This window comes from Notolabrus celidotus, chromosome 5 (assembly GCF_009762535.1).
Source record: "Notolabrus celidotus isolate fNotCel1 chromosome 5, fNotCel1.pri, whole genome shotgun sequence".
Classification (NCBI taxonomy): domain Eukaryota; kingdom Metazoa; phylum Chordata; class Actinopteri; order Labriformes; family Labridae; genus Notolabrus; species Notolabrus celidotus.
In genome coordinates this window covers 11,806,232-11,822,340 of record NC_048276.1, presented here as the reverse complement: position 1 = coordinate 11,822,340, position 16,109 = coordinate 11,806,232, and the positions used below count along the sequence as shown (strand labels likewise).

Genomic DNA, 16,109 nt, shown 5'->3' with positions numbered 1-16,109 from the left:
TGTGTTCTTCAGACTTCCAGGATTTTTTAAAATTTCCTGAAGTGAAGTAGCCATATAATTAACCTCAGTATTCAAAAGTTAGGGTTCTTGTGTATTTTGCACATTTTGCTGTTTCACATGAACTTAAATGCTGCTTGTTTGCACAAGAGAGTGATTTCATCAAATCATGCAAAGGAGAATAAAGTTATATTTCAAAAGGATTCACCCTGCTCCTACCTACATTACAAAACAGTTAGCTTTGAGTTATGTAACTACTGTAGAAATTGTGCATGGTTAGCATGGTCATAACATTGTGATCAGAAACAATAAACTGTAAAACTAGGAGTTCTGTTTTTGAGTGTTTTTTTATTGAGCAGTTAATTCAGTAAAGGAGGATTTCATTTGAAACACAAACATGAAGTGGATTGCAACAGGCAGAAGACTCTGATTAACAGTTCATAAAAAATATACAAGAAATTCCCAAAAGAATGATTGATCTGTTCTCATGGATGGCATAAAAGCAGAAATGAAGATCATGTATTTACCTTTTTATTCAATTATCATACTTACTCTAATTACGTGCATTTAAGTACACAGATTATTAATAATAATAATAATATTAGTAGAAGTCATTCAATAAATTTACTTGAGTACTGTACTTAAGTACATTTTTTGAGTATCTGTACTTTACTTGAGCATAATTTTTTGGGGGAACGTATTACTTTTACTCCACTACATTCAGAAGACAATTATTGTACTTTTTACTCCACTACATTTCTGTCAATGCTCTAGTGACTCACTACTTTTACTTTGAAGTCAGTTCATGAATTCCCTTCTCTTTTCTGAGTCTGATCCCTAAGACAGTAAAATTTGTTTGTGTAGTTCTGTTTGTCTCAGTGGTTTAGTCATACCTGTATATAGTGCGTCTCCACGGTTGAACGTGGAGCAAACACAGAGCAAATTTCACTCAGATCAGGCAGTTCATCTAGAGGTGGTAATAATGGCTATAATTCTCCACCTGAGCACCCATGACCATATCATCAGCCCGTGTTAGAGGATTATGAAATGAAGAATGATACGTATCGTTTGAAATGTTCACCCTGTTTCCCACTCTGCCCAAACATACAAAAATTCCCTGTCCAACCTGAGAAAGTGTGTTGAGCTACGTAACATTTGTTTCATTCCAGATGAACATTTCAAACTAACTTGTCTGTGCTAGGAGTAACTTAGTTGCTATTTTTATTCCATGGTATAGTTTTTAGAGATTTCAAGTAATGGTTTCTAGATAAACATAATGTAACAGAATGTACTCCTATGTATTCCTGACTGCACTGATATGTATTGTGAAAATACAAAGTTTTGAGATTTGTTAAGAAGTACTTTGAATACTTAAGTATTTTTCATTCCACTACATGGAAGTTACTATGTGATTTGGCAAATTCACAAATAACTATTGTATCCATTTGAATCGCACTGTGCTTCATACTGTGTATGTTTTTTTAAATAACCTGATGCAATTTTATCCGTGCAATAACATACCTATCTATTTATCAGATAGAAGTGTACATAGTGTGTATACATCTGTAATTGTTGCCATATTTTATTCTATTTTATTTTATTTTATTTTATTTTATTCTATTTTATTTTATTTTATTTTATTCTATTTTACCTTTATCATTGCTATTATCATTGTTATTATGTTTTTTAACTATGCTAGTACATTGTTGTTTTCCCCTGTCCCGTGTTGTAAGCTGCTGTAACAAAATAATTTCCCCCAATGGAGGACAAATAAAGTATATCTTATCTTATCTTATCTTATCTTAAAGCAAGTACTCCAGTACTTTAACTCAAGTAATATTCCGACGGAAGAACTTTCACTTGTATTGGAGTAAATTTGACCTGGAGTATCTATGCTTTGACTTCAGTAATGAAGCTGTGTACTTCTAGTAGTAGTAGTAATAATCCGGATAGTACCACTCCATACCACTAGGAAGCGGAAATACACCAATTCGTTGTTTGCCAACCGCCATGGACCCTTAGAGAAAACACGAAGAAGAAAACGAGGTCGCTATTTTCACTGTTTAACTGCGCAGCAGCTTCTGAGTCTCCCCTTCGACGGTTGGCTATCGGTAAGTAATGAAGTAAATGATTTAGTTATTAAATGTATCGATAAAGTAACGGACTAGCGGGTTGTTGTGTCTAGCTTCACGGTGATATGTCCAAGTGAACCTCAACGAGCTCGCTGTTTTCCTGCTAACGCTAGCTTACACTCAGGCCAGCTAACTGATCCTGTAAACTAGGTAAGAAGATCAAGTTACTCGCGTTAGCTCGACTTCTGTCTCCATGTTGGAGTGGTTGGAGTCAAATTTATTCCCGACCGAAATACTGAGGTGCTTAGTAACACTAGTGTGATGTTTAGGGCTGGGTGTCCCCCACCCTGAAAGTACACAGTCGTCATGTTTTCTCAGCGGACTCTCTGTCGCTGATACCAAAAATGGAAGCACGGTCTCCACTGATCCCGGTCCAGCATTAGGTCTGAAATCGAGTCTAGTGGTCTAGGGACACATGATATAAACGGGGGACTCACTTTAATCATTTGATATAACTTAGATCCTGTCATGTTGTTAAAATTAAAATAAGAAGCATGTGTGAAGTAACATGTCTGGCTGACTCGTATCAGAGAACAGTAGATTGGACGTACTGTTACTTAAGACGAATCGAGACTTAACATTATTATTAACCCTCCTGTTACCCTCACATTTACTAACATCTTTTATCAATTTAAAACTCCACAAACTGATTGTTACCCTGGTTTATGTGTCAGGTACTTTATGTTTCTTTATTGACTACCTAAGTAACACTTTAATTAAAATACATCTCAACCATAAACACAATTTAAAGCATTTTTAGAAGAACTTTATTTGTAAAACAGAACATCAAACTGCTGCGAGTTTGTCATGCACTCGTCCGCCCTGCCTTGTTTCTGTGTTATATAAACGTATGACACAGGACACATCATTGAATGTCTTTAGAGACATGGTGGCTGGAAATATTATATCTCAATCTAAAGGTTGGCGGTTCGATTCCAGCTCCTGCAGTCACATGCAGACGTGTCCTTGGTTGTAGTGACCTCAATATCATCCAAAACAATCAAAACAAATATGTGTAAAATGTTGATATTTCTTATGGTATAGACAGCTAAAACAGCCTGGGGTCAAATTGACCCTAAGGAACACCAATGCGTAATTTTTTACAGGAAATTGGCACATATCAACATTTTAGTTTTACGTTTTCCCAGTTGTCCCCATTAAGTTAGGAAAAGTCATGAAATTTGAAGCAAAAAAAATAATGTTGATCATTAATTAAGAGACGTTAAACGTTGAATGGGGTCCAATTGACCCCAAGGATAATAAGAGGGTTAAAGGAAAGGCCAGAGATGATGTTGCATGAGCATGAATGTGTGAGTTAATAGGTACTTGGTGTATTCTTTTAACGACAGCTAATCAACACAACACCAAGAATGTAGTCCTCCCTACTTTGACTATAAGTTTGTCCTTAACAGTCTTCCATGTTATCTTTGATCTCATCTTCTACTCAGACGTCTGAAAGCTGACAGTGATGAAAGAACTGATTAGAACAAGACTGTCTGAGCTCTTATCTCTGATTTGCACTTTGTACCTTTCTTTGGTCAAACAGGCTTGTGATCTAATAACAAACCTCTTGACTATTGGATTCATGTTAAGCATTTTAAATGAAATACAGTTAGTATTATATAGTCTATCCTTATTATTGTCCGTGGTTTGACTCCTGACCACAGCCCATTGCTGCGTGTCATCCCCTGCTCTCTAGTCCCCACATTCCTGTCTCTCTTCAGCTGTCCTAGTAGTAAAAGCAAAAACTCCCCCAAACACAACTTTTTAAAAGAGACCATAGTTTTTATGTTTATTTAGATAATAAATAATACTTTTAAAGCATCTGTTTTAAGTCTTCTATAATCAAACTGATATTAAACAGGACATTTATGATAACTGATGGAGTTGGTGGATTTTACGGATTTGCTTTAGGAGAAAAGTGTGCCACACTTTTTTGATTTCTGATTATTTCCATAGCAACTTTTGTCTAAGTAAATAAATAACTCAGATTTACCTTTTCACCAGAAGCCGCTGTTCAATGAGTGGACTGTTCAAAGATTTGGTTAGTTGTAGGATTGTTGCATATCTGCTTTTGATTGTCTAAACTTAATTTGTTTGTTTTTCTCTATAGGTTATTCACTTGCTCCTAAAGATGGTCAGACCACACTTTGGACCACCACGCTTAAAGCCCAGGTATTGTTTTGGTCAAGTCAATTTGAACCCAGATACCGTGATGTATTTCCCAAGACTGATACATTTGGAATGGGTGCTAATATTAAATTATCTGGCTTTGTTTTGCACATTGATGGCTTATATTGAATTATGTTTGTGATCCAAGTGATTCTGTTTCCTTGTGCCCTGGCAGACCTTATGGAGATGGTCATGGCAATGGACCGAATGAAGGTAATTACAACACCAACTCCAAAAATCGAAGAGATGTCCAGGGCTACCAAGGAAACTGGAGAGACTCCAGGGGAAGAGGACGACCCCCAGTTACTGGAAGAGTCCCCCTGATGAGAGAGCAAAGGGAGCCACGTTTTAATAATTGGAGGTCTCAGAATCAGGATTCCTTTCAGTCATACTCCCCCAAAATGGAACCACATCACAGCCAGAGGAGGCCTTCTCCATCTAGGCCAAACCGCTCCCCGCATGCCCCGCATCAGTCCGCATCTCGTGGTCCCCCACAAGGACCTCCGAGTCAAAGGGGCCCACCTTTCCACGGCCACCCCTCAGGTCACAGGTCGCCCTCCCCGAGACATTTTCGCAACCACCCAGCCGACAGGAGACCCAACTCTGCACCAGCCTTTCAGGGGTCTTTCAGAGGCCACAAAAGGCAGTCAGGTTTTCAGCATCAGGAGCAGCGGAACCGAGACCCCCGTGAGAATTACAGTCCCCGAGAAAGACCCCATGAGCACTCAGGTCATGGCATGAAGCGCTGGAATGAGGCTGGAGCCTTCTCTCATCCTCACAATGGAGAACATGGGCACTCTGGATCACAGAGGAGCCCCAGAGAGATGCATGGGAGAGGCCCTTGTCCAGAGAGGTACAGGAGTCAACCAGCAATCTCAGCTGGGTAAAATTATCAAAGAGGAGGCTGAAGCTGGCCAAGTCCTCCTAGTTACAGGGGTCATTAAGATAACCTCTGCACTGCCCCGCCCCAAAGTTATTAGAGGGTATGGATGGGGTTTTGATGTAAATGTGGTTTCACCTGCCATTGAGAGGAGGGTTACTTCTGTAATTGCTCTTTCAGTTTACTTCTACCTGTTTCTTTCTGTGATGGCAATTTGAAGGTGCTGCAAGATATAGGATAAAAGTTAAAAGCCCCACCTCCCACTTAACATGGCAATGGATCTGTCATTGTAATGATTTCTGTATTGTTTGATGGATATGCAGGTGGTCATCTGAGCAAGATTCCAGACGGCAGCGTGGCCCAGTGGAGAGGCAGGGGAGCAGGTCCCACAGCAGAGAAAGGGCACAGGATGGCCCTCACCCACCCCCTTTCAGACCCCCTTCATGGAAAGGAGGCCCACCACCCTCATCCTCCTTTCACAGGAGCCCTCAGGAGAGGCAAGCGACGGGACCCCGCAAGAGGAGAATATCTGACATCAGCATGCCCCCCTCAAATCCTGCAATGGATCGTGGCAATCCGAAACAACCCAGGAGAGACAGGCCTCAGCTGCTCAGTATTCCCAGGCCGTTTGGTGGTAGACCTTTGTCTCTTAGGGATAAAGGTTTCCTGGTTAAGACCAGACAAATCAAAGCAGAGGCTCTCATGAGGCTCAGGATCCCTCCACATGTGAGACCCAGGCCTCGCCCAGGCGACCGTGCCCCGCAGGGAAACATGAACTCTGTTTTTGCCATCAGGAAGAGACGTTTCCAATCAAATGCAGTCCCCCTAAAAAGGCCAGACATGCGGAGGGCGAGACCACAACAGTCGCCTCCCAGAGAAGAAAGCAATGTCAGGGGGTCTTCACGAGACTCCGAAACAAGCAAAGAACAGGTGGAGTCTCGCCGGTCCCTGAACACTCACAGGTACGGTATTTTCCTTCTTGCACTGTTCGCAGGGGCTTGATGATGATTAGGAGGTCAACAAAGAATGTCTCTATGTGAAGGGGGTGCCAGCTGTGGAAAAATGGAGATGTCATGAGCTTAATGTGCAACATTGAGTCGTTTAATCAAAGGCTGCAAAAGTTGCCTCCCTGTCTGCGTGCTGCATATGTGTCAAAATATCCTCCTACCAAGTGGGGCCGAAGAGACGGTGCTCAGTTATGCACCCTATCATTAATGATGGAGCTGGTTTAAAAACCTGACAGGTTTATTTCCGTTGATGAGGAGAGAGGAAAAATTAGTTGATCTGCACTGCTTATGGATTCTTCAGTTTGTGGGCCTTGAGTTTAGCGAGCTGGAAAGTGCTCTGAAGCATTATACAAAGATCTCTGCAATCCTTGAGAGAAAAGGAGAAAAAAATCTATATTGAAGCTGAAGTTACAACAATTTGTGAAAAAGTATTTATTGGTGCATGCAAAAAAAAAAGGAAAAAGAGGACATTAAGAGGACTGCACCTAACGTGAAACAAATTGCAATGGCCACACCACCGCTTCAAAGTGGTTGAAAATGTTATCTTCCACTCATGGACTCTGGAAAAAGGGATGCATCAACTGAAACCAACAAGAGGACGACCTGTCTCTGGCCACAATCAGTTTTGATTAACAAAGAGCACCTGGATTCATTTTTAATACAATATATAAATATAAACGTTTATATTTCTGAATCTATTGTCATCAAGTCAACCAGTAACACAACATTCCAAAGTGAATGTAATAGACATCCATTAAAAAACACATAGAAATGACAACATTTGGCCGTTACAGTCACTTTACCCCATACATTTATCAGCTGCCTTATAGTCCCTGAGAAGAGGAATTTGGAAGAGGAAATCATTTATCTGTCTGCAGAATGCAATCATGAAAGAAGACATGCATTGAAGACTATATATTCCCCTGAACTGAGACCCTGAGGATGACACTGCAACACTTCCATTCAGAATCAGAAGAACAAAGAGGATCCAAACTACTACTGAACTATTTGTTCTTCATAAAGAACAGTCATTACAACTTCAAGAACACATGCAGCAATGAAAACCTGTCACAACGCTTGAGGATCATTGGGAAGAAATTTTCAAAAATGCAAAAGGGATGATTACTTAAAACATATTTCAAGAGTCAAACCTGCTGCAGAGGAGCTACCATACAACCATCTCCTTTTTAATCTCACCAACAATGCTTGAAATGAAACAAGCCTTAAATTCACATCTAAATTTCATGAAAAAAGAAGACAACGTGTTTGAGATCCCAAAAGAAGACTACATCATAATCTTAAAGCTCATGACCGAAGTGAGGAAACCAAGCAAACAATGAATATCTTTAAAGTAAATGAAAATGTGTTGAGTGATTGCAAACAGGCAGAATTCCAACTTCAATGTTGCATGGGAGCAGAAGCAAAATTGGTTTTGTCTTGCACGTCTATTCTTTCTGGTGTGAATGCATTTGGGCTGGACCCACATGCCAGCTTTTGCTGTGGTTCATGTTCCTGTACCATCAAGCATGTGACCTAAATGTAGCAGCCAGAGGTGCACAACGTCAGTTGGGAAGAAATCAGAAAATTCAACAATCCCTTTACAAGGCAAACACAACAAAAGTCCACAAGTACAGAGTCTAACTAAAGCCTGCCTATACCAACTTGTGAGGAAATTGAAAAAACATAACAGACAAAAGAAGTCCCCTTATTCTTTGTACTTAATCCCACTATTACAGAAGAAAAGAGAGCACCGTAGTAGCTCCTTGTTTGTTCTGCATAACAAATTGAAGATGAAAATCATCCAGAAAACCTCTGCCCTGTTGAATCAAGCCCAACACATCACATTTTAAGAAGAATAAGAGATCTAAGGGAGTAGATGTTAAACTTGTTGGCACTACGAGGCCTGCAGCAAGTTTCCTTGGAAACCGAAAACCGGATCAACTCTTGAAACCACTGCACAGCTTTGGAAAGAAGTCTGTAAAGCTGACATAAATAGCATCACGGATAATATCAACCATTCACTTGAGAACCTCCGCTCTCCCCAAAACTCAAATCTACAAGCATTCTCTGATGTCCATTTCTGGGAAACCTTTGAATGATGAATCTAGTGTGCAGCTCCTGCACCCGTAGGATGATGACGGTGATGTAAGAGAAGCAAAGGACCGACAAAGATCGACCTGATGATAAAACCCTGTGAATTTCATTCTAATACTGGAAACAAGGCATTGTCCTGCTCCTGTTTTCTCTGAGAGAGGGACCTGACAAGATTTGACGCTGTGATGTAGACCGATATCTAAAAGTTCTCTCAAGATTTTCCTGCTCTAACGATCACTGAGTAAAGGAAGAGAACTGAGATTCAGGGTACAAAAATAGGAGTGTGGAAGCACGACAGTCCGTGGTTTTTGTAAGTACCCATGTGTGATTCGTGGCTTTATGATCAATTGTCTGCCTGCAAAACAGTGCTGTTCATTATGGTTCTGAATTGCTTTACTTTAAAGAGATGAACTGCTGATTTTTGATGTTTGATTTGCCGCCTGTCTTAATTTAAATGATGCAATGTTAATGCATTCAGGACACATTTCAGATGTTCATACTAACACACATGATGCTGGGATAGAGGTGCTGATGTCACTAACAGGGACTTCCATAATCTCTCCCCAGATCCTCTCCCATTGAGAAACGTGACCTTGTGGTTTTGTCTCACTGGCCACCTGGTCCGAGCTCATCTAAGGATGGCTCACCCCCAAAATCTTGCAGCCCAAAACCAAAGAACGGTGAGTCATTCCATCTTTTGAGCTCTAAAACTACAATTTTCCAACAGCGTTTCGGACTATTGTTGTGAGGAATCAGTCTGTGTCTTCTAGCTCCAGCATCAGGGTTAACTATCTCTTTGTTTTTTAAAATTCTACAGAAGCCTCTCCTAACAGCAGACTGTCCAAGATGAATGAGTCGGATGAGCAGGACTCCCGTAAACGAGGATATTTGGATAAGAGAACGTTTAGGTACATTTTAAACAATGTCTTCTGAGTGTATGATTCATTAATTATCCATCATTTCATGAGTTTAAACTTAAGGCAGAGAAAGTCATGCCTTTCTTTTTGTTTAAATCCTTGCAGACCATTTAATATGATGCATGACGGCAACAGACCTGGGAGGCCCTTCAGGAGACCTGGACCTGGATCCGGACCCGGACCTGGACCTGGACCTATGCAGGTGAGTTTATTGCAGAGACTTTGCAGACTTAAAGGTACATTGTGTAGAAATGGGAGTATTTAGCGACATAAAGCAGTCAGATTCTAACAGTGGTGTATAAAGTACTTGAAAGCCATACTTGAGTAAAAGTAAAGATATCTTAATTGAAATCTACTCAGGTTAAAGTGAAAGTCACCCATTTTAAAAAAAGCAATTGAGTAAAAGTCTTAAAGTAGCTCAAATTAAATGTATTTAAGTATCAAAAGTAAAAGTACAAAGAAACAAAACAGCTAGAAATAGTTTCTTCTCTCACAAGCTTTATTAAGTTTAATTCTCCCTCCCTCCCTCCCTCCTTCTCCTCTTGCTCCCTCCTTGTCTCCCCCTGCTCCCTCCCTTCCTTAATTAAAGTCCATCCATCATGCTGTTGATGAGACTGACGAATATTCGCAGGCTGTGTGGTCTCGCTGAGATGAGCCTCAGCTTGATTTGAGAGCGCCATTTATTCACACTAGAACACACACAGTCCCGATAATCCATACATCATGAGACAATTATATTCACATTTTATTTTGTAGCGTGTAACAAAGGGGACAATATAAATGTAGCTGAGTAAAAGTATAATTTTTTTTCTTTTCAATGTAGTGAAGTAAAAGTGAAAGTTGCAAAAAATATAGAAACTCAAGTAAAGTATAGACACTCCCTAACTTTTACTTCGTTCCTTTGCACCACTGGATTCTAATTTGAAGTTCATCACGTGTGTAGAATATAATGACATCAGGATGAGAACACAGCCTTGGCCAAAGATTGGAAGCAAGTCTTTATTTATTTGTGAAGGACGTGATGCAAGTCATTAGAAGGGGCCCAGCAGAGATTTACATACCAGTCTATTTGAGTAGTTACAGTAACTGGCTTAGTTGTGAAAATCAAAAACAATCAGGTGATTATGCACTAATTTAAACATACTTACGAATAGGATATTCCATACTGCTACATATTACACACTGTTCTTTCAAAGCCTCAGAGTCAAAGTGGTGAATGTACACCTTTCATTGGTAAACTCTCATATCTTCAAATGTAGTGCTTCATGAACTCTGTCAATAGAGATTTGCAGCTAAACCCTCTGAACAAAGCTCGACCTTCAGTTGTTTCAAACCGCTTTCCCAGCCTCTCTAAAGAAACTTGATTGGTTTGATAAAGAGGATTACAGCATTATATATGTATTGAGCTCTCACTGTTGTTTACAGAGACCAAAGTTCCCTGGTGGTTTCAGGAAACCGGGTCCGGATCTGTCTGGGAATTTCAGAAGACCACTCATGGTATGCACACACTCTTCAGAAATCACTGAAATGTCAAATAACACATGTGTTCTGTTTTCACTAACTTGTGTTTACATCGTAATATTACAGGAGAGCCTAGTCCCACGCCCTTTCCCAAATCAGAGGCCAGTGTTCAGAAAAAGTCAAAGCATCATGTCTAAGTACCGTACCATGAGAGTGATGCGTCAGCGTGCACCATATAACAGAGGGCCTGACCAACAACGCTGGTGATATACACAGGTAAGTTATCATGACAGTGAGGGGCCAACACAGGTGTTTAAATATTTGACTTTTCTTTATGAGTATGAAATCTAAACGTGTTTCTGATTCCTGTTCAGGTCCCACTTTTTACAGACACAGCCCTGGATTAAAACCTGAAGAATCTCATGAAGATCATCTCTGTTGTATGGACTGCACAAACCTTTCCCTCTCAGTACAACCCTAACCTGCCTGTATATTGTCAGTGTTGTTGCTTTCATTTGTTCTCTGATAATGTTTTAGTTAACGATTAAAAATATTCGTAACATACGCCATTAAGACAAATGCTCCTGTTTTCTTCAAGTGTATATTAATCCGGGAATTGCTGCTTGTGGACTTGACAGTCTGCGTTTCTAAAACAGTTTTATTATTTTTGTTTACCTGCAGCTATCACTTTCAGGTTTTGTAAGGTCCCAGATGTATTTTAGGTCTCCCTCTTTGTAAAGACTTGCCACATGAGACATGCTCTTGGATTAATCATGCGTGTTTTTGATTCGAAGCTGCTGCTGCTGCTGCTGCTGCTTGTCAAATGACATTTGCTTGTAAAACTTGCATAATCATATTTTCAGTTTTGTTGGTTGAGATTTGAAATAAAATACCACAAGCTTAATTTCAACATTGTCTTTGTTTTTGTTATGTATTTGGACAAATGAAAGAATGATTATATATGACATGTTATGAGGAAATATGAACCCATAGCTCAGGGTTTCAAAACCAAACAATTTTGATGCTGTTTTGAATTCATGTAGGGTCGGGCAACAAACCCAAACTGACATTCAGAACCTTTAAACTACATGATTTTATCCATGACAGTTATTTCTTCTTTTTTTTTTCAAATCTTTAAATATGTCATCTGTTTCATTTATTTATTTTACAATAACAAAGATAGAATATGCTTTTTTAAATCATTATTATTATAAGTTATATTTATGGGGCGCCATTTGTAAAGTTGTGCACACTGAAAATAACAGCAACAATATTCCACATTTAGCTCCAAAACGTCCTAAAAATGTAGAGTGAATTTTTAAAAGTCACTTTTCTTTTTTATCACATTTAGAGGAATATTTGTGATCTTCACATTTAATTTACTTTTGAAAAATATTTAAAGTTAAAATCATTGTTAAATCCAAATGATAAATATAAATGTTAAATCTAAATCTAAATGTTCAATGATAAATCTAAATATTGAATATAAATATGAATGTTAAATGTTGCTCCTTGATCCTAAATATTTAACTGATAAGCGGCAGTGTGAATTTGCATATTAGCTAAATATTTAGGGTCGCAGAGTAACATTTAACAATTATATTTAACATGTATACTTATATGTACTATTTTGATTTATATTTAACATTTATATTTATATTTAACATTAAGATTTAACATTGAACATTTGGATTTATCGTTGAACATTTAGATTTAGATTTAACATTTAGATTTAGATTTAACATTTAGATTTAGATTAAGCATTTGGATTTAACAAAATTTTAACTTAATATATTTTTCACACCAAAATTAAATGTGAAGATCACAAATATTCCTCTAAATGTGAAAAAAAAAAAGTGACTTAAAAATTCCTTACTACATTGTTATGACGTTTTTGGAGCTAAATGTGGAGAATTGTTGCTGTTATTTTTAGTCTGCACAACTTTACAAACGGCGCCCCATAAATATATTTTTTTGGCATTTTCACCTTTATTGATGGGACAGCTGAAGAGAGACAGGAAACACTGGGAGCAGAGAGTGGGGGATGACCATAGACTGTAAATAAAAAGGGGGTGACATGCAACAAATGGTCGAGGCCGGGAACCGAACCTGAGACAGCTGCTACAAGGACCACAGTCTCTGTACATGGGGCACATGCTCAATCCACCAGGACAACGGCACCCCAGATATACACTTCTTTTATTTAAAATAAAAACCTTGTCAATAAACTATAAGGCCAAAAAAAACAGAATAATTGTATATTAATCATGATCGAGATAAACTTCCATTATAATGATTTAAGGCCATATTGCCCAGCACTACATGTACTATATGTAAAGTGTAATGTACATTTCCCACAATTCATCACACCCCCTCACCTCTCCATACCAGCTTCAAACCTCACATCTGATGTATGTAGCCTACTTTGTGTCAACTTGAGCTCAGGCTAAGGATTCCCTGATGTAGTCTGTTGGAGACAGAGAAAAAAGCCCCACAAGCAATTTTCCCCAGTAGCCTCAACAGACAATCTGCAGCAGATTTCGCAGGCTGAATATGTCTCTTGAATCAAAGCCCTCGCCCTTCAGTTTGTGACACCCTCCGCTCCGGCCTGGTGGTATTTGGGAGCTGAACTAAACATAGCCCTGACAGTGCTCTCTCTCCTCATCACAACATATCCTGAACACAACACCGGGCTACAATGGACGGTGTCATGTTACCCCAGATGCTGCTGTACCTCACTGGTGACTCCGGCCAAACAAGGTGAGTGTGTGTTTGCATAAGATCCTTTAACAGACAATAATCTGGTAATTACTTTACAATGTTTACTAACGGCTGAACGATCTGTCACTGTGCCCCCCCCCCCCCCCCCTCCTCTCTCTCCCTCTGTCAGTGCATTGGCATGTGTGGTGTATTTGTTCACTGGTGTGGCATGAGACACAGCTGTCCCAACTGTAACATTCAAACTTAGTGTCCCCTCACTTTGATAGACTTATCTCACTTTAAAGCAGAACCTGCTGTAATATAATGAACACTGACGGGAATAATCAAACACATTTTATGACAGTTTTTAAATTTCTGAGGGGTGCAGCATGATGTGAGACTGCACTAAGTTTTATGTGGACTCTGACCTGCTATAACTTGTTATTTGTAGATGTAGACTTAAAGACTGCAGGTTTTCTGTCTTTCTCTCTACACTTGTTTTCCTCTCTATCGCACGATGGGCAACTATAGCTCTGCTCTCATTCCTGGTAAGCCTTGCAACTATGTTGTCCTTACATCTGTTGTGACATTATTCAAAATGCTTGCATGCTTGAATGCTGCATTTCGAAGAGGTTGAATTCTAATGTAAGCTTTGGAGGGGAAAGACGAGCGTTAAAATTACCTAACTTCTTTGAAGTGATTGGTTGAAGTGATTTTCGTGAGGCATCTTTTAAGATTCTTTCTCTGTTTTTCTGAAGACACTGAGGAGTTTGATTCAATCGTGTCGATCGCAGAGAAGCTGAATGAGCAGGTAGCTCATGGTGCCGATGAGAGGTTACAATCAGAGCTTCAGACCCTGGGAAGTATACACCAAAGATAACAGTTCTATTGTTCTGTTAGAAATAAGTGTGTCTCAGAGAGTGTGTGTCGGCTGCTTGTGTCCTATCTGTCCTTGGGATAAATTTAACTTTTTAAGCTGCCACATACACACAGTCACATGCTGCAGCAAAAGATATCTCATGTATCTTCTAACAAAGTAATAACCTGTTGTAATTCGGGGAAACATTTTCTGAATGACACACTGACAGGCAGCCTCATTTCTTTTGACATATCAGAGGTCTCAAACTAGATTTCATTCAACAGGTAACACTCATGATGGAGGACAGAAAAGAAAACCAGAGCAAAGAACCAGATTCTTTACCATGTCAAGAAAACTCTCAGGAAACAAGTGAAAATGGGTCGGCCCAGCCTGTGAGCGTAAGAGAAATCTTTGCGGGTATAAATCTGAATCATTTTCATGAATCAGAGTTTTCTTTAGCAATTAAATGATTGATTATTTTCTACAGGCAGCAGCAGCAGCGCCCCAAAGTTCTCCCACACAGTCCCTCTCCTCCCTGCTCCCGAAGGCCCTCTCTGCTGTGTTACACCCAAAGGTGCTCCCAGGTTTGAACTCTGACCCCCAGCCCAGCAGCAGAAGTCCTGTGAAACACCCCCCTCCAAACCTGGAGCAGCTTCAGACAGAGCTGAGAGACCTGAGGGACCAGTTTGATCAGATGAAGAGTCAGCACAAGTATGTCTTTGTTTCTCAGCCTGGTGGGCCACATACCCATCCTGAACTCATTTAACAATTATTTTGTTTTCCAGCAAGGAACTTAAACTTCTGATGAATGAGCTCGACGAGGAGAAAAGGATCCGCTTGACTTTGCAGGTCATAAAGAAACACAACATTTTAGTTTAGCTGTTTGATGGAGCTAAATAATGCATTACAGAGCTGTTATTACAACACATTTATTACAGAACTATGACACTTTGTTATATAACTCGTGCAAACCCATGTTTTAATTTTTTGTTTTCTTTTCAGATGGAGATTCAGCGCATGAAGAAGCACATGTCAAAATGAAGGAGTGCAGAAATTGATCATCTCAGATTAAAGATCCTGATGTGAAAAGTTTGAAACTGGGATGTGTGCGTTTAGTTGACTTCACCATCAAGCATTTCCTCCCTTGCAAATCGGCACCAGAGTTACTAATCAACTCAATGAATTACTAATATTTTTTTTTATCATAACAGGCATGAAATGACAGTCAGCTGTTGTGTCTAAGTTGCAGCGCTGACATACGTCACTATCCAGGGCTATTGCTCTGGTTAAAGGCTACTGTCGTAATTCTGTAACACTCTGATGTCTGGATGTAAACAAGCACAGATGGCACATACCAGCTGATTGCACAATGTGGTCTTGCAGTATTTAGATTAACCCTCCTGTTATGTTGCGGGTCAAATTGACCCAATTTTAAGTTAAAAAATCTAAAAGAAATTGTTATAAAGTGAAAAAAAATCAAAATGTAAAATAAAGTGAAAAAAAATCTAAGTAATGTAAAACTACTGTATTTACATTTAGGTCTTTCCAATGTACATAAAAACATTTTTTAACATGATTTTTTATAAAAACAAGTAAATTATCCTCATTGAACCATGATCTGTGAGAATTAAAGAACACCATTGCACTAAATATTGATTTAAATGGTTAGTAATGGGGGTTAATAAAGAGATTAAAAGAATGTTTATTGGGATTTTTTGGGTTCTGATACTTTTAGATTAAATATGCCCCGGGTCAAGTTGACCCAGGAACATTATTGCTGTTCCTGATAAACAAACATAACAGGAAGGTTAAGAAATTTGAGCTAAAGTTGTATGTAGGTAACCTGCAAAGAGGACTGAGGGCTGAAGATGCCAGCTATGCTAAACTTAG

At 39.2% G+C, this 16,109-nt stretch overlaps 2 protein-coding genes across 2 annotated transcripts; both read left to right on the top strand.

Annotated features, from left to right (window-relative positions):
- The first annotated feature begins 1,924 nt into the window (after positions 1 to 1,924).
- On the top strand, positions 1,925 to 11,570 carry si:ch211-114c12.2 (uncharacterized protein LOC336578 homolog). Its single transcript, XM_034683435.1, has 10 exons — positions 1,925 to 2,108; positions 4,243 to 4,304; positions 4,477 to 5,154; positions 5,505 to 6,143; positions 8,850 to 8,962; positions 9,100 to 9,190; positions 9,305 to 9,401; positions 10,625 to 10,696; positions 10,787 to 10,936; positions 11,035 to 11,570. The coding sequence occupies exons 2-9, from the start codon at positions 4,264 to 4,266 to the stop codon at positions 10,925 to 10,927; spliced, it is 1,872 nt and encodes a 623-aa protein (XP_034539326.1). The 5' UTR covers positions 1,925 to 2,108; positions 4,243 to 4,263; the 3' UTR covers positions 10,928 to 10,936; positions 11,035 to 11,570.
- A 2,711-nt stretch (positions 11,571 to 14,281) lies between these two features.
- Positions 14,282 to 15,361, top strand: si:dkey-71d15.2 (SH3 domain-containing kinase-binding protein 1). The gene is made up of 4 exons (XM_034684548.1): positions 14,282 to 14,617; positions 14,707 to 14,930; positions 15,005 to 15,068; positions 15,222 to 15,361. The coding sequence occupies exons 1-4, from the start codon at positions 14,513 to 14,515 to the stop codon at positions 15,258 to 15,260; spliced, it is 432 nt and encodes a 143-aa protein (XP_034540439.1). The 5' UTR covers positions 14,282 to 14,512; the 3' UTR covers positions 15,261 to 15,361.
- Positions 15,362 to 16,109: the final 748 nt, after the last annotated feature.

Excerpts from the sequence above, each read along its gene's own strand:
- si:ch211-114c12.2 (XM_034683435.1), top strand. The coding sequence starts at position 4,264 with ATGGTCAGACCACACTTTGGACCACCACGCTTAAAGCCCAG. Across the intron at positions 9,191-9,304 it reads TTGGATAAGAGAACGTTTAG|ACCATTTAATATGATGCATG; the intron begins GTACATTTTAAA and ends AAATCCTTGCAG. Across the intron at positions 10,697-10,786 it reads ATTTCAGAAGACCACTCATG|GAGAGCCTAGTCCCACGCCC; the intron begins GTATGCACACAC and ends GTAATATTACAG.
- si:dkey-71d15.2 (XM_034684548.1), top strand. The coding sequence starts at position 14,513 with ATGATGGAGGACAGAAAAGAAAACCAGAGCAAAGAACCAGATTCTTTA. Across the intron at positions 14,618-14,706 it reads GGTCGGCCCAGCCTGTGAGC|GCAGCAGCAGCAGCGCCCCA; the intron begins GTAAGAGAAATC and ends TATTTTCTACAG. Across the intron at positions 14,931-15,004 it reads CAGATGAAGAGTCAGCACAA|CAAGGAACTTAAACTTCTGA; the intron begins GTATGTCTTTGT and ends TTTGTTTTCCAG.